The 21727-nt window shown below is 43.3% G+C and overlaps 1 protein-coding gene across 4 annotated transcripts; it reads right to left on the bottom strand.

Moving 5' to 3' along the window:
• Positions 1-631: 631 nt before the first annotated feature.
• LOC147062854 (neural cell adhesion molecule L1.1-like) lies at positions 632-21720 on the bottom strand. Of its 4 annotated transcripts, XM_085926043.1 has the most exons (30): positions 21641-21695; positions 20915-20952; positions 19391-19752; positions 11236-11488; positions 10914-10928; positions 10597-10708; positions 10168-10337; positions 9660-9782; positions 9156-9326; positions 8947-9061; positions 8660-8844; positions 8413-8544; positions 8165-8308; positions 7954-8065; positions 7514-7674; positions 7243-7402; positions 6850-6977; positions 6605-6706; positions 6327-6542; positions 6078-6148; positions 5612-5837; positions 5416-5522; positions 5081-5348; positions 4900-5022; positions 4623-4799; positions 4390-4503; positions 4167-4316; positions 3867-3998; positions 3720-3792; positions 632-3376 (listed from the first exon to the last, which is right to left on the bottom strand). In XM_085926043.1, exons 4-30 carry the CDS (start codon positions 11345-11347, stop codon positions 3118-3120), a joined length of 3858 nt encoding a protein of 1285 aa, XP_085782169.1. In that variant the 5' UTR covers positions 11348-11488; positions 19391-19752; positions 20915-20952; positions 21641-21695; the 3' UTR covers positions 632-3117. The 4 variants fall into 4 exon arrangements, with proteins under 4 accessions (XP_085782169.1, XP_085782159.1, XP_085782155.1 ...); XM_085926033.1 differs by lacking the exon at positions 20915-20952 and having other exon boundaries at positions 21641-21720; XM_085926029.1 differs by lacking the exon at positions 21641-21695 and having other exon boundaries at positions 20915-21048.
• Positions 21721-21727: the final 7 nt, after the last annotated feature.

The raw sequence follows: 21727 nt of genomic DNA, 5'->3' as shown, positions 1-21727 counted from the left end.
ATTCATACGAAGAAATCATTTGCATTCTCAACAGGATATCAAATATTTGAAGAGCAAATATTGCTATAATATATAATATGTGTTCGCTTATAACACTGTAGAATAGTTAGGTAATTTCAAGATAGAAAATAATAATAATAAAAAACAATTACAATATTACAAAAGAAAAAAATATCTTAAAATATATGTCTCTTAAAATAAAGGTTTCATTACTGTATTAATACACTTTTTGTCCTAAAAAATGAATTGGCCCAAACTCAAAGTTAAGGTCAGTAATGGGGGCAGTGCTATTATTATTTTCATTATTATTAGTAGTAGTAGTAGTCGAATTATTATAAAAGCCTGATTGGCCAGAGAAAAAGGCAAAAGCAGATTCAGAATCAGTGCAAAAAAAAAAAAACCAACATCTTGAAATATTTATTTACATCTCTGATTAAAACATGTCATTAAAAAAAAATGGTTGACCGCAGTGTTATATGTTCCTCAACAGCAGACCAGCCAAGCAAAAGTTTGGACACAATTGCTCATTCGATATCACAAGAAAGAGTGTCTAAACAATTTCCCCGTTGATTCAAAAAAATGAAATCAAAGACACATTTTGGTCACAAATGGACACACAGAGACAGCAAGCTGTATTGATTATGTTGTTTATTAGTTGACAGACTGGGGTTAGTTTGCTAGTTTGAGCACAGTGCACAATTCAACAAGCAGGTACAACATTTGCCCAATTTCGTCGTGCAGTACAGCCCCCCGCCCTATTATCATCCATATCATCATCGTTGTCATCATCAAGCATTGAGAGAGACACCACGCGACTGTTCCGCCATTTTCTCATTCGCAATTTTGTTAGTATTTGTTATTTAGCTCATTTCCAAAAATGGTTCCCATGTTTGTAGATTGTATATATATATTCATAGATGCATATAAAAGAAGGCAGACATACGGTGTCAGAGCAGAGTACCAACAAAGAGATGTTCAAATAATTTGAGAAATACGTGAAGGCTAATTTAAATCTTTCACAAAAATGCTAACATGTTTCCTTGACTCAGAAGTCAGATCCAGTTTTTTTCAATCAAGCAGGCCTTTCAACTCTTTGTTTATAGATGAATGTAAAAATCGCCACGTTATTCAAGTTTGTAATCCTGAATGTCAAGGAAAAAGAATGGCACCCAGATATTCAAGCAAGCTATTGTACAATTTATTAAAAACATTTGGTAACAAAACATTTGTTTGAAATATCTTGCTGTGTCAAATAATGCCTGTGATTTCCAGGGATGTGACATATTCGTTGACATTTTTTTTATGCTGAAAAATTGCTCAGATTTAAAAATGTTTTTGTTTTTACTATTGTAATTGGGTCTCAATTCATCATGTATTTTAAAGTCATTACAATTTTTGGGTCAATTCTATAGATTTCTGTGATATAAAGAAATACATAAACTATTTCAAAACGTTTTCTACTATTAATGTGACCTATAAGCAGTATAAGTCAATTGAAATTAGTTTTAAAATATTTTCAAGACGGGAGGCAAAAAAAAAAGATCAAGAAATGCAATGTGGTTGCACAAGTCTGCACACCCTCTTACAACTGGGATAGGAAAACGTTTTGAAATGATTTATCTTGGTGTCATTTATTTCCCCCACAAAAACCATTCATTGGCATTGATGACTATAGAAGTCAAAGGTCCATTATTTTATTTGGGCTGACAGAAAATGAGTAAGGCGGGGGTGTGTAGACTTCTTATATCCACTAGTACGTCAATTTTTTTCCCCGACAATCACCGATAATCGGATATCGCGGTTATAATCGTGACATGAAAACTTGAACACTATTCAGTGTTGGCTGATTTGCCAAAGGTTGAATTTGAGAAACTTGTTGAATTTCTTATCCTTACGTCGTCTATTGACCAAATTACCGTCTGATTTTTGTTCTTATCTTGCAGCTCAACGTGAATTGGTCCACAAGAGGCCACAAAACAATAGATTTTAAGATACTTAACGGATTTTTTTATTATGGTCGTCATCATCTGCTCTGTGGCTAAAAGCACTAAAAATCAAATGACAAATTGAGCGTGAAAAAAAAAAAAGTGCTATGAATCTATGGTCTAAATGTGTCTCATCTACAAAAGTGACACAAGGAAAGCTGTGTCACACACACCGAATGCTACGTCAACATTCACGTCTGCGTTTTCAACCCAAAAAAGAAATCCAACCCGAACGCCTTAAACCGCAATCTTCATCCTCACTCCTAAACTCATCGCAGGTGACCAAATGTCTCCGTCTCAAATGTTAGCTTAGCATTCAGTGTTAAAACGACAGGACAGCAGTTATATGATACAAGAGATCAAAATATCAAAGAGCAAAAAATATATATATATATAAGCAATGACAAAAAATAAAATGAAAACAATCTTCACGTGGTATTTACATTCAGAGAGCGATAATCGTTGGATGAGCCTGCATGGGAGTATTGCTACACAAAATCTTCACTCCATGTTGTTTCCTGGGCCTCCAACTGTTGTGTGTACGTGTGTGTGTGTGTGTGTGTCTGTGTTGTGTTTTTTTTTTAGGGGGTCTTATCGTGGGTAGAGTGAGGAGAGGAAGCTCGGTGGAATTTTTGTAAGGCAAAATTTCTCCTCTCAATTTTAAAAGGACATTCGGACTTAGCTTGTTGGGATGGAGAAAGGCAACGCACACAAAAACACACACGGATGCGTTGTTTTAAAATGGCTGACACGTTATGTTTTAGTCGTGTGATTCCAACGTTGCCATGCAAACGTTCGGTATCATTTTTCAAGCTGGAAAGTTCACGGCGGGGAAAACCGGGGGGTCCTAAATTATTTTCCTTTAAAGTTATTGACAAAAGAATTGTCAATAATTTGGGAAAATCCCCATCCTCTGCGACCGACAAAGTTTTCATGAATCCCATCTTGGAATATTCCAAACGATGCTAAATTTCCAATGTGTGAAGAGAAAGTAATAGTTGCTTCGTAGGAGTGTGTGTGTTTGTGTGCGCTCGTGTGTAAACGTGGCATTGAAAAGGCGAAACACGGTGTAAACATTTTGTCTGCATAAAGGTGTGGAATGTATTCAGACAGTGAGTGTGTGAGTGTGTGTTTAGCTGGGTCGGTTGAGGATGCTCGACATGGACGGCGCAATGGGAGGAGGCGGGGCCGCGTTGTCCGGGGAGGCGGGGTCGGAGCTCTCGTTCCCGGCGGCGACCGGGGCGCGTCCGCTGTACTGGCCGATGAAGGAGCCGTCCTCGTTGAATTGGATGTCCACGTTGTCGCCGTACTCGGCCAGCGAGTCGTCGCTGCCTAGCTTGCTGTCGCCGCCCAGCGACCGCTGGCTGTCCGAACGTTTCTCGTCCGTGTCGCTGGGAAACAAAGGGAGGGTCATAAAGGAAGTCTTCATCATCTACTCCCAGAAGTCAATCTTTTTTTTTTTTTTTTTTTCCCCCAACAACATTCAAAGTGATGCACAAGTTCAACACCATGCATGAAAAGGTTGTGTCTTGAGGAGTCCCCCAAGGCTCCATGATGGAACCCCCACAATTCACCATCTTCACTGTCACACATTTTCTCTTTGTGTGACACAGTCATGCGTCAAGTTCCTCACCTTTCCAAAGACCTTCCAGCGAAGCGTTTACAGGGGTAAAAAGCAAGAGTGAGTCGTCGGGGAAAGAAAGTCAAATCTTCATTTGTATGCAGACGACCCACCTGTACTCTCCGAAGGTTTCGTCTTTCATGGGCCGGGCTTCCGAGTCCACCTCCTTATCTTCCTTGTCCTTCACTACAACGAGCGACAACAAACGTGAGGATAAGTCGGACGACCTCGAAAGTCATCGATTCCGTGTGCGCTCTTACCTGCGTATTTGCCGCCCTTCCTGCGCTTGACCAGACATAAGATGAGCAGGATTAAGATAAGCAGCACGATGGCACTGATGAGCCCGATCAGCCAACCCCGAGCGGCGAAGCCACCGCTCACTTCCGATGGCCCTGACCGCCAAACAGCGCTATTAGCATGTTAGCATTTTAACGTGTCAGCATTTTATCTGTTAGCGTCTCTACAGGGCACAATATAACCCATCGTCGGGCTTTCCTTTCCGCTTCCAGTTTTTTAAAATGCATTTTGAAAAAAAAAAAAAAAAAGAATGACTTTCATACCTGGTCCTAAGGTCCAACTTGCAGATTCCCATTGAGTGTAGTTCCCATGCATGACGACAAGGTGATACTCAGTTCCTGGTTGAAGACCTGTCAGCGAGTAGAACCCTTGCGACGTGTTCACGATTTCTGACTCCTCCCACAGACCACCGGCTGCCAAACAAAATGTTATAAACGTGGTCCAGGAATTCCTTCTTATGATTATCTTCTCATTTCCCTCACTGACCGCTCTTCTTAAGGAAATCAATGTGGAAGACGTGGTTCCTCTCTCGCTCTCCGGGTACCCAGCTCAAGTTGAGCGACGTCTTGTCGGCTGCGACGGTGATGTTTGTTGGAGGAACTGCGTGGAGAAAAGAAGAAACAGAATGGAAAGGAGTTAGTTAGAAGAAGTAATCAGAGAGGACAAAACAATTCTGTCCAAACAATAGATTCTGAAGTCGCTACGGTTGGGCATTGTACCTCCGTCGAAAAGGGTGGCATTCCTCCTGGTGATGGGCTGCCCATCCCCGGCGGCGGTGCGAGCGATCACCTGGAAGGTATAATAGCTGTGGGGGTCCAGAGAATCCAGCATGAGGTGTGTCACGCTGGGATCGCCGATGATCTCCATCTGTACCGGACCGTCTCGGCTCTTCACCTCTGCGCGCGTACCAAAACAAAGAATGATCAGTCCAATGAAAAAACTGTCTGCTCTTTATATTCAGGGATCCTTATGAGTAATCCCGGAATGAATTCTTACCCTGTTGGTACTGGACCATGTAACCCCGGAGGATTCCATTGGTTTGGAGTGGGGGTGTCCAGTAGAGAAGGATCGAGTTCTCCGAGGGGCTCTCAAAGAGCAGCGATGCCGGTGGGCCAGGCACTGTATGAAGATGATTTCAGGTTGAATTTCTGTACGAATAAAGTCAGAAGAAGCTCACCTCCTTCCGGGGTGCTGAAGCCGACAGGCGGGGAGGCGGGGCTCTCTCCTTTGCTGTTGAAGGCAGTGACGGAAACGGTGTAGCGGGAGAAGAACTGCAGGTCCGTCACTTCCGCAGCGGTTTTCATGCCTTGGACCTCCACCACCCTGTTGTCTTCCTCGGCTCGTTCCGATCTTCCCTCCTGCTCTTTACCCTCCTGCAGGAGGCGCACCTCCCCAGGGGACCGCCGTACCCGTGCCGACTCCGGACCGAGCCTCTTGATGTAGATCTGAATCGGATAGATCGGTGGTGAGCAACGGAAGGCCCGACCTTGAATGTGAAGTCACATGTGGTACCCTGTAGCCCAGAAGAAGACCACGGACGTTCTGGGCTTCGTTCCATCTCACGGCAACCGTGCTGTTCATCACCCGGACTTCCACTCCACTGGGAGGCTCCTCGGGGACTGACACAATGAATTGAAACTCAATTTACGGCAAGAATGATGAAATAAGGCAAAGTAGACTGAAAGTGTTAAAAAAAATTTTTCCTTACCATCTTCGCCCGAGTGTCCGATCTCAGCCTCTGGAGTTGGGCCTTCTCCCAGTGTGTTGACGGCTTGGACTTTGATCTCAAAAGGCTCATATGTTCCCGTGTCGTTGACTGAGAAAGGCGGCGACTTGGCATAACCGTGGTTCCAGTGGTCGCTCTTGCCCCCAGCTTTCCTCCACAAAACCTTGTACTGGAAGTCCTGACCGTTATGCGATCGCCTGGGCATCTCCTGTATGCACAGGTAAAGGTTGGTCTCACTCTTTTCTTGTTTTAAAACCCATTGAACAAATGTAAGAAAATCAGGGAGTCAAACTGGGTGATTGTTTGCATCTTGGTAATTTTATGGTTAGCATGTCTGCCTCAAGAAGTTCTGGATTCAGTTCTTCCTGTTGTGGCGTTTGAATGATTCATTGAACAAGTTCAAAAAGTTTGAGTGCGTCGAGATGTATGTTGACATTCTTATACTTACGTCCCACGTAATAGCCAGTGTTCCAGCGGCGGAGGATTCACTACGAACACCGGTGGGGTTGATGTGGGGTACTAGAATGTGGCAACATATCAAAAGAAAACTATGAATTTCCCATAAGAATGATAAAAATGAAATTTTAGGGTGAATCTAAAATGCACTTCCACAGATGGACTTAATTTGACATTTTCTGAACATTTGAATGTCTGTTCCGGCACTTCTGTTTTTTTTTTTATCATTGACGATTCCTACCCGCCGGGGGCGTGCTGTGTCGCGGCGTGGGCTGACTGGGCTCGCTGGGGCCGAGCTGGTTGACGGCGACGACGCGAAAAACGTAGGTGCAGAAAGGGTGGAGGCTGAGCTGCAGGTGGTTGACGTCGGCAGGAACCCGCTTCATCGTTTCCCACCTCCAGGTGTCGCTGTCGTGCCTACGCGAGTGCTGCTCCTCCTTTGCCTCCACGATGAACTCTACCCACACAGGTGGCGGGTCACATGACTTGACTTGAGAGTTGAAGGTGTGTACGTGTTACCTGTGATGGGGCTGTTGTGCGCACGCCCCGGGATCCAGCTGAGAGTTAAAGTGTCATCCTTCACGTCAGAGAGGGTCACATCCTGAGGGGGGTCCGGAGGAGCTGAGGGCCCAAAATGAAATGGTGTCTGCTTCTTTTTTTTTGTCCAAAAATAAGGGTAGGGTAAGAAGCCCCTTTTAATCCTCATCATAACAATTCCCACTCTAACCACTAGATGGCGGATAACATAAGAAGAGGAAGCTCACCCACGACTGTGATGGAACCGCTGTCTGTCACCTGATCCAGTTCTGTGATAACCTCGCAGGAATACGCCGCGTTGTCTTTTGATTGGACGTCCGTTACTTTCAGTGTGCCGTTTGGAAAGATAGTGTATCTACACACATACACACACACACACACACACACACACACACACACACACACACACACACACACACACACACACACACACACACACACACACACACACACGTTTCTTAGGGCATTTGACTTTTGAATTGGTCGTTTGGAAACAGTCTGCTACCGTATTAGCTGTTAGCTGTCGTGTTAGCATGCTAGTGTTAACACAATTTGTCCGCTAGAGTGCTTGAGTAGGTGATTGGGCAACAACAATAGAGATGCTTCTGCTGAGTCATTACTTGTCATCTGGTGATGATTCGTCCAGTTTTTGTCCATCTTTTCTCCAGACGATCTGGTAGCGTAGCAGTCGGGGGTCTTTGCGGAAATGGCAGTCCAGCAAGGCGTTCCCGCCACGGAGCGCGCGCACATCCTGCGGCCCGCTTATGATTGTTGTTTTATCTGACAGAAAACAACACCACCAAACATTTCAAACACCACAATAATAGTATTTTTTTCCTCTCTCTTTGCAAGATAGTGATCGTATGATAATCGGGAGGGGGTGAAACTCACTGAAAACTTCCAGGTGAGCGTTGATGGAGATGTTGGTGTTTTTGATCAAGCAAGTGTACATGCCGCTGTCGCTGGGACCCACGTCTGATAATTCCAACATCCCGTTGGTCAACAGGGAGACACGGGGGTCAGACAGCAGGGGGGCCCAATCCTCCCCTTCCCTAAAAAAAAAAAAAAAAAAAAGAACACAAGTGTGACTTTCAAGGTCCACAGTGTGTAAAGGTCCAGAAGCTTTAGTCCATAGCACAAAAGTTGGAACAGGATAACAGGCCTCTGAAAGCTTCGGCTAACTTTCCAATGAGGTCTTATAGATCCATTTGATGGTGGCACTTGAAAGCCTACTAATGTCTTTTCAAATGGAGATTCTGCAATATTCATTTAGGTGTGTCTTCTTTGTGGCTTCCAGTCACGTTTTCTCATTGCTTCCCCATTGCACTCACCATTTGACGTGAGGGGGCGGCGAGCCAAAAGTCTCGCAGGACATCTTGATGGTTCCGCCCTCCGTGACCCGGTACACGACGCCGTCTGAGGATAGGATCTGAGGAGGGAGCTCTGAGGGACACATCCAAGACCGTGTTCAGCTCAGTCATTGAACCAGACAACCGAAGGAAATACGTGTGTGGTGGAAAGCAATGTTCTTGAAAGACGCACCGACGACGTGGAGGAATGCGTTGAGCAAGGCGGAGCCGTGCTTGTTGGCGGCCTCGCATTGATACACCGCCGTGTCACTCAGAACGACGTCGTTCATCCTCAACACGCCGCCCGATACGCTGCGGCGAGGGTCCTCGTCCACCGCTGAGGAGACGTAAGACAAAACATATTGATTTTATGGTCCTTTCGATTGATATCAGTAAAGGTTAGACGACGCAAGAAGACCAAAGAGCATCGCTGGAGGTTACCTGAGAGCGGCTGACCATTGATGCTCCAGGTTATTGTGGGCGTGGGGATGCCTTCAGCGAGACAGTCCAGTCGCACGGTTTCGCCTGGAGCGTAACGCAGGTTCTGCATCTCCTTCACCCAGTAGGGAGCCGCTTTACATCGAAAAAAACAACAAGGTGTTGTTTTTGTGTTTTGGGATAAAGGTTTATGATATATTTAGGGTTTATCAATGATAAAAAAATGCTGAAAAGAAATTAGGCCACTGACCTTCAACAGTGACGGTGAAGGAGTGCACGCTGGAGCCGTGCGTGTTGAACGCTCGGCATTCGTACTCGCCGTCGTCGCTCTGGCTGATGCTGTCGAAGTAGAGCCAACGGTCGTGGTTTTCCGGACGCCCGCCGGTTTCGTCCAGGTTGCCGTCCTTCTTCTTCCACTCCACTTTTGGAGTCGGACTGAGGAGAAAGAAAAGATTAAAAAAAAAAAGAAAGGAAGAGAACGCTAGGCAGGAAGAGACGATGCCGAAACAGGAAGTTCATTGACAAAAAGATCCTTACAGGCCTTTGGGGATACATTCGAGGGTCAGCCTTTGGCCGCGGAGCGCAAGCACCGACGAGTGAGAACCGCTCGGGTGGAAGAAGTGAGGCGGCTTGCCGTGAGCGACGTCATTACCTGGATAAAAGATCGTTTGAAATGTCACCAATGGATCAGCCAATCGATCCGTACATCCAACATCGAGCAGTCATGCTTGCGTGTGTGTACTCACTGGACAGGACAGTGAGGGCGATGGCAGTGTCGGGCAAGATGGTTCTGGCTTCGATGTATTGCGAGTTGCAGATGTAATCCTCTCGGCTGTCGCTCTTGAGCAGATTAGCAAAGTACAACTTGCCGTTGAGGCCGACCGTCACCCGGTCATTCTGCCTGATGTGCACCATCCCTGTGGCAGGTAAACACACGCGTGACACATCTCCATTTTGAATGTGGCAGGTGCCTTGGAAGTGGTAGAAATGTGTGATGTCAGCATTTTTTATGAGATTATTTTTAGCTTGAAATTTAGCAGAGCCTCACTTGTCTCACATCTCCTCCCTCTCCTTATAGTAGACAAAGCTGAGGCTTTCCGTTAAGACACACACACACGTACTGCTAAGATACAACCTACTCTACACACAAACTAGTGTGAAAAGGCAGCAGGCCACTTCCTGTTTGGTCGCTTGGCAACCAGCACTAATTACGTGAAAGACGAGAGCCATTTCTGCCATTAAAAACTCACTCTTATCCATCCAGTGGATTTGCGGTGGGGTGGAGCTCTGTGGGGGGCTGCAAGAAAGCACCATGCTCTCGCCCACGTATGCTTGCCGGCGGATCTTCTTCTGCTTCAGCAGAATTGGCTGGGCTGCAACAAACACACACACACACACACACACACACACACACACAAGCACACACACTGACATCACCGCTCTGGTTCCTGGAAATGGTTACCGTGGCAACAAGGGATGAGCGTGCAGAAAAGGCGACCCCAGTCAACCTTACTTCGTCATTCTAGTATGTGTACGTGAATATGTATGTATATGTATGTGTGTGTTATTGAACATTTGGTCTCTTGTTAGTCATGTGACTTTTCTATAACTTGATAAATACTGTCGATCCAGAATGAATATTGAGATATACTAAAATGTATGGAGGCAGGTTAGAGTGGTAGGTAGTGGGGTTGATGGGTAGGTCAGATAAGTCGGTAGGTTTGGTGGGTAGGTTAGCTAGATAAGTAGGTATCTCACTATCCACATTGATGTGCACTGTGTGCGTCATGGCAGTGCCCAGCGTGTTGGAGGCATAACATCGGAACGTTCCCTGGTACAACTCCAACGTATCGTTGTCGTTGCCCTTCAGCGTTCCGCTTCCCGTCCGCTCCGAGCCGAACGTCCGTCCATCTTTCACCCAACGGAAGCTAGCAAGGTGGGGGGAGAGAAGTTATCTAATTACTGATGTCATTTAATTACAGGAACATTTGTTGCCGTGGAAACGGAAAAGCCCTAGATCAGTGAGTAGGCAGCCGGAAGTATCTTATTTGAGATGGCACTGCATTTGTGAATATGGATTCTTCCAGGATTGAATGAGGGCACAGAAAATGGTGGCTGGTTGAGGCTTGACGGTTGAAAGGATTGGATGAAAATTTGATATGAAACGTTTCAGTCAACGAGACGTACGTGGGCGGAGGGTTGCCGGAAGCCTCGCACGGCAGACTGATGTCATCATGAGAAAAGGCCGTGAGTGATATCTTCAGCTCAGAAGGCTCAGTGAGCACAGGTGGTTGCGAAACTGCCAGCACACACACACACACACACACACACACACACACACACACACACACACACACACACACACACACACACACACACACACACACACACACACACACACGCACACACCCGTTAATCCCACAAAGGAATGACGTGATTTCACACACAACAATGTCATCAAATCAAACTTTTCACATCACCATGGCAACGGGAGAGTTACTTACTGTTGTTGGCTTTATCTGTTTTTCCGCACGAAAGCCAGAAAAAAGGCAAGAATGCAAATGTTCAGCAAAACCAAAAAAGAAAAATAGATAATGAATAGATATAATAAAAAAATTGAATATTTTCTCCCATTATTGAATATTAGTATAATTAGATAACAGTACGATACATATATAATAGATAATATTTTTATATGCTTTCAATTCATTCTGTAACGAGATGCAAAGTGATTGGTAATTGATACTGTCTCATAGTATATAAATATCATACATCCTTTTATTTTTTATTTTATATTTTGTATGAACATGATGACGCCATACTCACAGCCTGGTGGGATGACGAGGGCTCCTCGAGCCAGCGGAAGTGTGGATGGCAGGAGGAAGGTCAAAGGGAAGAGGACGAAAGACAGGATGGGGAGGGCCATTGACACACACATGTCTCAATGTCCCATTGACACACTCGCATTCATCAAGGCACACACACGCACACGCCTTCTCCGCCTGGGACCCTCCTGGCGACGTAATGGCGTCACAAAGAGAGATTTAAGGTGCCGCTTTGGCGGTTTCGTCTTCTGGTTCTGTGATGAGGAGGAAAGAAGGGGAAAAAAGGGGGAGGGGTGTTTGACCCATACAACAAAGGGAAGATGGTTTAGGGGACAGAAGGTGAGGAAGGGGGGGGTGCAAGAAAGTCTATTAAAGTCAATAAGATGATCACACACTGAGTGTTTGCTGTGTCACAATTTGATAAGCACAATGGGTTCAGGTTTTCATACAATCATGCTGAAAAACAACACAAAGAATTGGGTTAGCTATTTTAGCTAGCTCTGGTAAAAATAAATTTCCACTCAGACAATATGTTTGGCAAAATCTAGAGAGCAGATGCCTTTTCCCGACACAACCATCTGCCCTGAGCAGGATTTAAACCTCGATCTCCGTGTCCAGTCAGTCATGCCACCCACTGAGCCATCCAGGCGCCGCCAATGTTTTCCAACAGCGTTATATTAAATTCACTTTAACTTGACAAAATGGCGGAAAGCTTCAGCTCTTCAATGTGACTGAATCTGATCTTCAAGCCAGTCAGTTGGGTCAAAATAATGAACCTAACCTTGGGTAAAAGTAATCAATTCTATTCAAAATGCATAGATACTCCATGTATTGATTTTTTTTTTCCTGATTTTGTTTATTGGACAAATAAAAGTTGATTCATTCATTCGAATATCAATAATTTCATTTTTTTTATTTGATGTCAAAAATCTGGTCAGTTTTCCCCACAAAATGAATACATTGATTAAAAAAAAAAAAAAAAAAATGAACGTGTATAATAAGAGCTAGTCAAAGTAAACCTTAAAAAAAGAAGTTATCACTCTGGCTTGCCTTTAAATGGAAGTTTGTGTTGACTTGAGGAGCAGAATGATCTTAACGCTCAACATGCAAATCCCTTTTTCAGAAAATCCTCCCTGCACTTTGCCAAAAATAGCACGGAGGCACTTCAAAGTGGCTCGCGGGTCCATTCATGGGAATGCGATCAAACTGAGGTAATCCCACCAGTCAATGTTTTGCTTCTGCCTGGAGTGGAAGTCAACTCTGATGGCAAATTTCAAATATTCCACTTGGAACATATGAGATCCAACCTTCCAGTGTATTAGAAGGGTGAAATTATAATTTATAAAAATTATGTTTTTTGTTTTTTGATTTGACCTATAGTGGGTCACTTTCCTCGCAAAACGCTTGGAGGCCCAAAGGCGGCACCATCTCAGCTAATGTTAAATATACTGAGCGCCGCCCTTTGACCCTGCCGGAGTCCTGGGACGTCCTGCAGAAGCGGAGGGGTGCTTTGCTTGGAGCCACGAGGGGAGAAGGCAGGGCGGGTGCAGGTGGGACAGTCTAATCAGGGAAGGGAGGGGCTGGGTTTGAGCTTGTGTGGGTGTAAATGTGTGTGTGTGTGGGGGGCTTAAGGTTCAAGAGGAAAATAAGGGTGCAGGTGGAGGAATGGTGCCTGACGGAGCGAGAAATTAACTCATTGATAGATTCCGATCTGCAGGGGAGAATCTGGATGTGTGGAGGGAGATTAGCAGGGTGGAGAACTGTGTGTGTGTTTTGTGTGTGTGTGTGTGTGTGTGTGTGTGTGTGTGTGTGTGTGTGTGTGTGTGTGTGTGTGTGTGTGTGTGTGTGTGTGTGTGTGTGTGTGTGTGTGTGAGAGAGAGAGATCAAGTGCTTATATTGTCCTTATCAGAATTCATGAATATGAAACACATGTCATTTTAATAAAGCACCTCTGAGATTAACATGTCTGCCTGAAGGACTAAATGTGTGTGTGTGTGTGTGTGTGTGTGTGTGTGTGTGTGTGTGTGTGTGTGTGTGTGTGTGTGTGTGTGTGTGTGTGTGTTTATAATGCTAATTAGTAAAAACTGACAGATTTTGAACAAAAGATTGGTGAAGAATTGGTGAAATACACATTTTCATGGTTTTTTTTCGTTTGAATCTAACTGGATATCTATTTTTATCAAATTTGTGTGTATACTCTATGCTTTGTTCAATGAAATCTAAATCTAAATATGTTGTATATTTCAAATTAGGGTTTCAAACCAGGTATGATTTACCGTATTGGCCCGAATGTAAAACGATCCTGATTATAAGACGACCCTCTCTTTTTCAAGACTCAAGTTTGAAAAAATACTTTTTGAGCACCAGATTTAATTTCTATACAGTAAATAATTACAGTACATCTGAAACAAATCATTATAACAATATATTCGAGACAAAAAGCATGTTATTTTGCCTCATTCGAATCATGCAAACTGTCTATCATCTTAATATATGAACATTTAAAGATGTAAACTAAAGTGCAATCACATTTGTAAAGGAATGGCTTTTGGTTTTTGAAATGTAAATAAACCAATCTACTGCGATAAAACAACCAAATTGCAATAACTGCATTAACCGCCAAAGCAAAGTCTAACTGGAACTGTAGTCTTGAAACAAAGCCGAACAAGGAAATAAAATAAAATAATACAAACTGGTTTAAACTGAGCTCTCTCTCTTTCTTCTTTGTGACAGGGGTTCGCTTTGGCCTGGGGAGTTAAGTTCAGCATTCGCTTTAAAGATATCCGGCGCCATCTAGCGTTGTAAATGGGCATAATGTCTCGACCCCGAATGTAAGACGACCCCCACTTTTTCAGTTTTAATTCGGGTCGATACGGTAATCCTAGATAAAAAAATAAATACATTTTTTTTTTTTAGTTTACGCTCACAATTTGTGAGACGAGTTAACTTAAAAATGCTATCCCATCTCAAGCCCCCCGCCCTTCCCACTCAACTGCCACCCCCCCCCCCCAAGCATCTCAGCACGACAAATGAAGCTGTGCAGAAGTCAGTCATTAGTGACACTATGTGGCTGCATAAACACTGGCAGGGTGGACGAGGGTCTATTAGCCTCATCCCCGCAGGGGAGGAAGGGATGGGGGGTGGGGGGGGGGGGGGGTCGCAATGGCAGCAGCTGGAGCCCTGTGGGAGGGCACAAGACATCTATCAACGTATACACGCTTTCAAGTCCACGCTGATGTGGTCATTTTGATACGTAACATCGTGCAACCATCACAAGGGGCTGTTGTCGTGGCAACCAAGCACTTAACCAATGCCATTAACGCACTGCTGACCAGCATATTGCCCACGCCGATTGATTTGACATTTTGCTAGCGAGCCTTCCAAGTCTTGTTGACAACATGAATTTACAGTCTGCATCAAAATATTAACGTCTCAGCCCCAACCACTGATTTCTTGTATGAGAGGTTTTCGGTTTTTTTTATGAAACGATTCTTTTGTTCGGACAAAGAAAAGTTTTAGTCGCTACCTGCTGACAGTTTGGACTTTCGGTGGACTTTGAAAGGTCTGCCGAGCCGGCCGGTGGATAAATGACACGTCAGCAGCACGTCGTAATACGGCGCTGAGGAAGACTGAAGTTACAGTCCAAAGTGTCAGCAGGTATCAACTAAAACTTTTGTTTATCTGAACAAAAGAATCGGTTTATAATCGTTACGGAGACATGATGAATGTCATCGAACTAAGGTTTTAGTTTTAGTAAGGTAAGGGTTAGGGTTAGGTTGATCGAAATTTCATTTCAATTGGGGTTTCAAATTTTGGTTAGGTTTTTAACTTAGGGTTGAATGATAAAGTCAAGTCTGTTTAAGTTATTGATTTTTAGCTTTCAAGCCAGTTGGGGCTTCAAATTAGGTGCAGGGTTTCAGGTTAAGGTTCTAAGTTGAGGGTTCCAAATTAAGATTTCAAAACATTGTTATGGTTTCAAATTAAGGCGAGGCTTTCAAATTGAAGATGTGCTAAACTATATTTTTCTATTATATTTTACAGCAGCATTCATTTTCATGACATCATAACAAATATTGCACAGACTGTGAGGACGATGCTCTCCAGACTCCCCCCCCCCATCCCTAGTCGCAAAAAATGTACCCAAATGATTATCTCGTATCAGCGGAAAAACCTGAGCGAGTGCGCACGACTGCCAGGAGCCGGGATGCATTTCCGCCGTTCCCCTGTCGCCATGGTAACCACCGACTCCAGCAGCAGCAGCGGCAGCAGTGCCAGCCCATCCCCCACTTGGCCCCTCCTTCTGCACCTCCCATCCCCCCCAGCTCTGTCCCGCCGCATGGCCACACCCTGCGTCTACACACACGCGGACACACACACACACACACACACACACACACACACACCGTTTCCTTTCGGCCAGTGCACATAGTTTATAATTGAAGCAGGTTGCAGTGATTCAAAAATATTTTGGTATAGTTAAGACGTTCAAATGAAGGGTTTATGTCTGGTTTATGGTGTGAAATTAGGGTTTCAAGCCACCATTTGGCGTTCAGGGCAATGTGAGAGTTTGGTTTGGGGTTTAAATTGAGATTAGGGTTTCGATTTGTGGTTTCAAATCAAGGTGATTGTCTCAAATGACTGACAGGATTTGGGTTTTGAATGAGGGTATGAGGCAAAGGTTAGAATTTCAAACAATGAATAAGGTTTCAAAATAGGGTTTGAAAACAGGAATGTCAGTGTTGGGGTTTCAAATTGGGGTTTTGACGCCAAGGCAAACGTTTAATATTTCCGTTTTTTAATAGCAGGTTTGTGTTTGTGTAGGGTTGCAAATTGGGGTTTCAAGTAAAAAAATAGGGTTTGAAATTGTCGTTTCAAAGAGTTTAAACAAGATTTAACGTTTTAGGGTAGGGTTTGAATCCAGTGTTATGGTTTCAAATTGAGTTTGAAGCCAGGGTAAGGGTTTGAAGTAAATGTTAGGTCCTTCATTTTTGAAGCTTGATGACAATGAGCACTTTTACATTTTGTCCGAAACAAACGAGAGAAATGAAAGGCGTTCTCCAAGTTTCCATTTTACAGCGGCTATCATCCACGAATGGATATATTGCACTTACTTATTAATGTACTTTATACACGTCAATCTCATTAATGGACTTGAATCAGGTTGTTTTAAACGGCTGTGTTCACATCCACAACGGCGCAAACACCCATTCCTATCTATACAAATACCACAAAAAACAAAACAAGCCCCCAATGCTCAGTTCAACTGCACTTGCAGGAAAATAGCACCCTTTGTCTTAAATGTCAGAAGTGTGTAACAAACTTTTGGGGACATTTCACAATCACCACCGAGACAGGAAGACATTTGTCAGCAAAACAAGCTTCCGTTTCACCCATTATTCGTGAAAGGATTCTTCTCATGGCTCCAGCACGTTCCTCACAAAAGTAGTCTTATTACGGTATACTGTGTATGTGTGTGTGTGTGTGTGTGTGTGTGTGTGTGTGTGTGTGTGTGTGTGTGTGTGTGTGTGTGTGTGTGTGTGTGTGTGTGTGTGTGTTAAAAGCATTCTATTAGCCGCATCTGAGAGTATTAAAAGCCAAACGGTACGGAAGGGCTGTAATTGCGCTGATCCCAGCTAATGGAGGCTAACAGCTGGATCAGGTCGGAAGAAGCAAACATTCCGCACGGGCCCGCAACAAAGACATCTTTCTACAGAGCTTCAACGCTCCACACAAAAAGACTCAAAGAAGCTGATGATGAATCAGAGAGGAAAAAGGAGGGGCGTGCGTGGATGAAGAAGATAAGTCTGGAGATAATTTCATTTTCTCCAAACAGGCCTCCACGTGATCTCCCCCGCCCCTCACAAGTGCATTTGGAGATTTTATGTAGTCTCCTCGAAGAGCAGCAGGTGCTCTTCACAAGCTTTACAAACACTTCCTGAAACTCGACACAAGCTCTACACAAACAAATGAAGCTCTTCCTAAATCTCCTCAAAAGCTCTTTCCAAGCGCTATACAAACAAAGCACATCATATACATTCCTAAGGCTGTTCAAAGCTCTTCACAAGCTCTTCGCAAAGCTCTTCACAAGTTATTTCCAAAGCTTTTCTTGAAATGTTTGGTCAAAGCTCATTCCATGCATTTCCGAAAGATGTTCCCAAGTTCTATACAAGCACAAAGAATTACTTCCTAAGTACTTCCCAAGATCTTCGCAAGCTATTCCCAAATTTGCAGGAACTAAATGTACTTTCGTGGAGAATCTTTTATGGAGAGTTACCTGCTAGTGCTTCCTGTTTTTTTTTTTAATCAAATCACTCAGAATCCATTTATATTTCGAGTAATTTCATACAACGAGTTTGAAATGATATTAAAGTGTGATCAAACTCCTCCTGCATCACTAAAATGGAAGACCGAATTATCTAATCAAATGGGACACGCGCTCAGCATGCTAGTCTCAACCTGCTGCCAATCATCCAGCAAAAGTGAGCGTTGCCAAACACGTCAACGTAATCCACAGGAAGTAATCCACCCGCACCCTCATCCATGGTCCGATCTGCTTACAAAACCATCCATTAAATCCTCTTGAGGGGCTCACGGCTTTTCTCTTAGACCTTCCTAAAAAAGGTGTTTGGGCCTCAAATAAAGTTCCCCGGGAGGCATGTCAGGAATTCAGGAGTCACCAGCGGATAAACACGACGAGGACATAAGGATGTTGACTCAGTAAACAAAGGCCAGAAAAATGACGGACATCTTGGGTATTGTGTATACACCAAGCGCCACGCCGTATTTTGTCGACTTGTACTGAAATAATGATTCAACTGAAATGATAATTCGTACACTAACCGCTTGGTTAAAGTAGAACTTTGACGTCTATAGCCGTCAATGGCAGTGAATGAGTTCAAAATATTGCACTTCAACGACAAAAAAAATAAGGACTTTTCAAAAATGAAGAGTTATGAAATATTTCATGCAAATGTATTCAACTTCAAAGTTAAAAACAACTGAACTGTACTTCACAAGTTTACCATACTGAATTGAAACTTTAAGTCTCTAACAATTCCGACTAAGCTTAGCTGCTCCTGAAAATACAAAGATCTCGTCTGATGTATCACTTTGACATACTTCCTTTCTAGTCACTAATTTCTACGTTCCTATTTGTTACAATTTCAGCACCCTTCTCTGTTTATCTTGAAAACACATTTTAGAATACATATCGTTTTTCTAGCGTTCCCTCTTTGTCTGCCCCCTCACAAACCTCATTCCTGTCGTTCAACAAAAAATGTTCCAGCACCGCAAAGGGGCACAACTCCAACATACTCCATAAGGAAGCAATCAAGAAGAAAAAGAAATAAATGAAAAGTTGGAATCATGCTTTGAGAGTGTACTTGGCTACATTATGATGTGATGTAGCTTCCATATTTATCCACATGCCACTGGTCAGTAAATTGTTTTCTAGAGATGATTGATTGGATATTTATTTTGGGCACAAAAGTAAGAAGAAGAGGAAGGAAAAAAATATGAATATAAATAAAATAGCATTTGAACTCAAAAATGAGTGGGAAGAAGACGGAGATGCAAGAAAGGTTTTCTAAATTATTTTTTTGGACAAAACATTTTTCAACATAATAATAGTAATAATAATAATAATAATAATAATAAAAGTCTTCAGATATTCTCACTATAGACATGCACACACCTTAATTCAAATCGATTTAACAAACAAACAAAACGTGGACAAGCATATGTAACTCAGATAACAAGAAAATTTACATCCAATAATTTTATGTGTGACAATTGGACATTCCTCATTTTTTTTCTTCTCCTGTGTCAATAAATTAAATACAAATTTTGCTCTATATTAGACCATATATATTTTTGAAGTGTGTTCAACTTTCAAATGGGTCTCTGGGGCTTCAAAATACACACAAGATAAAAGTGGAGCAGGACAGCATGGAAGTGGAGAGTACTCATACCTGCTATTGTATTGATGGGAGTAGTCATTATGGCACACACACGCGCAGACACACACACACACACACACACACACACACACACTCACACGCACACGCATGCACGCACGCACACATACACGCACACACACAGCTCATAATGCATTATTTCGATGATGTAGAAAATAAAATAAAGTGATGCTGCCTCACCTCTCCAATGCTTTGGTGAAGTCTTTCTTCTCGTTCCTCCGTGCGAGATGCTGCAGCAGCACATAAAACACGCCCGTCTGAACGCTGCGTCTCCTCCTTCTTCCTCCCTCCTCCTCCTCGCGCTCTCATTGGCCAGCTCTTCCAGATGACATCAGCCTCCATCTCTTCCTTCATCTCAATCTCTCCATGTATTCCCCCGCCGCCTCCGGCTCCTCCCCTCCTGTTCACCTCCATCGCTCCTCGACTTTCATCGCCAGCCGTCCCGTCTGCTCCCTCCCTCGCTCTTACTCCCTCTTTTCTTTTTTTTTTTTTTTACAACCCAGTGGAGGTCATAGCAGTATCTTGTGATTTATGATGTCATTCTGTCGCAAATACACGCAAATGCATTAAACAGGTTGGAACAATAGAGTCAGATATGTAAAGACTTTGTTTGTAATATAAAGAGAAAATAACAACAACAAATCATCATCAGACCAGAAGAAGAATCCCCGAACACCGGCCACACAGTAAAGACTGATTTATATTTTTACTGACTTCACCTTTGACCATTGACTGTTGTGACCTATTGATTTGGTATGCATTACTAAGTAATTTAATTATTTCATTTATTAATATTACTTAGACTTATTACTACATGTGTTGCAAATGATAAAGAATTGTCCTCAGGCAAATCTCACCGATAGATCATAGATTCTGTAGAAGACAGTAGAGTTGGGTTGAAGTTTATTTATTTATTTAGGCAGGAGTGTGCGCTGCATTTTGGATGCGGCGAATTTACAGTCAAGAGATGATTTTGTTGTGTCCTTTACCCAAATCCTAGAAGGTTTAGATCATAGGTGTCAAACTCAAGGCCCGGGAGGCCAGATACTGCCCGCCACATCATTTTATGTGTCAATCCTAAAATTGCAAATTGTCTTCACTTTTTAAAAAAATACAGATATTGCTAGCTATTTTGAGATATTTGAACAAGTTTTCTGATTTCAAAGTTCATTATTCATCAGTTTGTTGTTTAGCCTATACTTTATATCACATATGCGCTGACGGAAACTATAAATATAATGCGGCCCGCGACAAAAATGAGTTTGACACCCCTGGTATAGATGATAAAAGGTTAGAAATTTGATGATTGGAACTATAGATGGCCTCATGTCTTGTAAATAACGTGCCCATTGCCAATCGTTTATCTTCCTCCTACTTGTTCCTGTCAGTTTGCCTTTTCCCGCTCTTCCTCCCCCTCGAGCTCTAAAATGGAATCCCCCCCCCCACCCCACTTCATCGCTAACCCATAACTGTCCCACTATCAAATGGGCTAGTATGTTCTGCCTCTCCGCTATGTGCCAAGCAAAACTCATCAGTCAAAACACCCCCGCACTTCCTGTTTGTGTGTATTCTGGTAAGTCAAGGACAAAGGAGGAAGGAATCCCTGTATTGATCTGACTTATCCTCTCTCGCTGTCTCTCTCTTTCTGGCTCGCACACGCACACAAACACTCCCAGAACAAGAGATGAGAGAGAAAGGGATTACCGTAAAAGAAGAACAGTCTCTCTGACTGGAATATACCACTAAAGAGAATCCCAACACAAGAACAATAAGAAGAAAATGCATCATATGGACAAAAGTAGTGGGACACAAATTCACAATAAATCTTAATCTCTACGAATCAATCGTTCAAACGTCGGGCGAAAGTATTTGCGGTCTTGGTTTTCATGTCGGAAAAGGTCTCTATGCTCCAGACTTTGTTCAAAATTTTTTGGAATGTCCCAGTGGAGAAAGCCTGGCCCGTAAAGTCATGCTTGGATGACTTTGGAGTGGAGGGATACTTTTAGCTTGTGTTAAAGTGAAGATAATACAAGACAAAATCAGAGACTTATGTCCATAATTTATAAGGTAATGCGTACAAATAAACACACTTAGACTTATGGTGAAATAAATGTGGAACAATTGCTTGATGGAAGTATTTGTTGACAAACTGTAGCACACGGGTCAAATGATAAGATCGACTGCGCCCTCTGCAGGGGGAAGCAAGTATCGCACGCATGTTAAAATAATCAAGTTACTGAAACACACAGCACAACAGCGGCAGTTACAGTCAACACCCGGCGAAACTTCCGCTCACTGTCAACTTACTTCCGGGTACAGAGGACCCGTTCTAAACATCACACACTGTTCATGTTCTCCGTAAAATCATACATTGTACAACTGTATGTATCATATTCATCATTGTATCATCATTTCAACAGCGTTACTCACTTGAAACACACAACGGCAGCAGTTACAGTCAAGACCCAGCGAAACTCCCGCTCACTGTCAACTACTTCCGGGTACAGAGGACCCCCC

The sequence above is a fragment of the Syngnathus leptorhynchus genome, chromosome 1 (assembly GCF_054491065.1).
Source record: "Syngnathus leptorhynchus isolate UIUO chromosome 1, UIUO_Slep, whole genome shotgun sequence".
NCBI classification, from domain to species: Eukaryota; Metazoa; Chordata; class Actinopteri; order Syngnathiformes; family Syngnathidae; genus Syngnathus; species Syngnathus leptorhynchus.
The sequence above is the reverse complement of the archived record's forward strand: the minus strand, read 5'-3'. Positions and strand labels throughout refer to the sequence as shown.

Excerpts from the sequence above, each read along its gene's own strand:
- LOC147062854 (XM_085926033.1), bottom strand. The coding sequence starts at position 11,347 with ATGTGTGTGTCAATGGCCCTCCCCATCCTGTCTTTCGTCCTCTTCCCT. Across the intron at positions 9,327-9,659 it reads AATCCACTGGATGGATAAGA|GGATGGTGCACATCAGGCAG; the intron begins GTGAGTTTTTAA and ends TACCTGCCACAG. Across the intron at positions 4,800-4,899 it reads CATGGTCCAGTACCAACAGG|AGGTGAAGAGCCGAGACGGT; the intron begins GTAAGAATTCAT and ends GTACGCGCGCAG.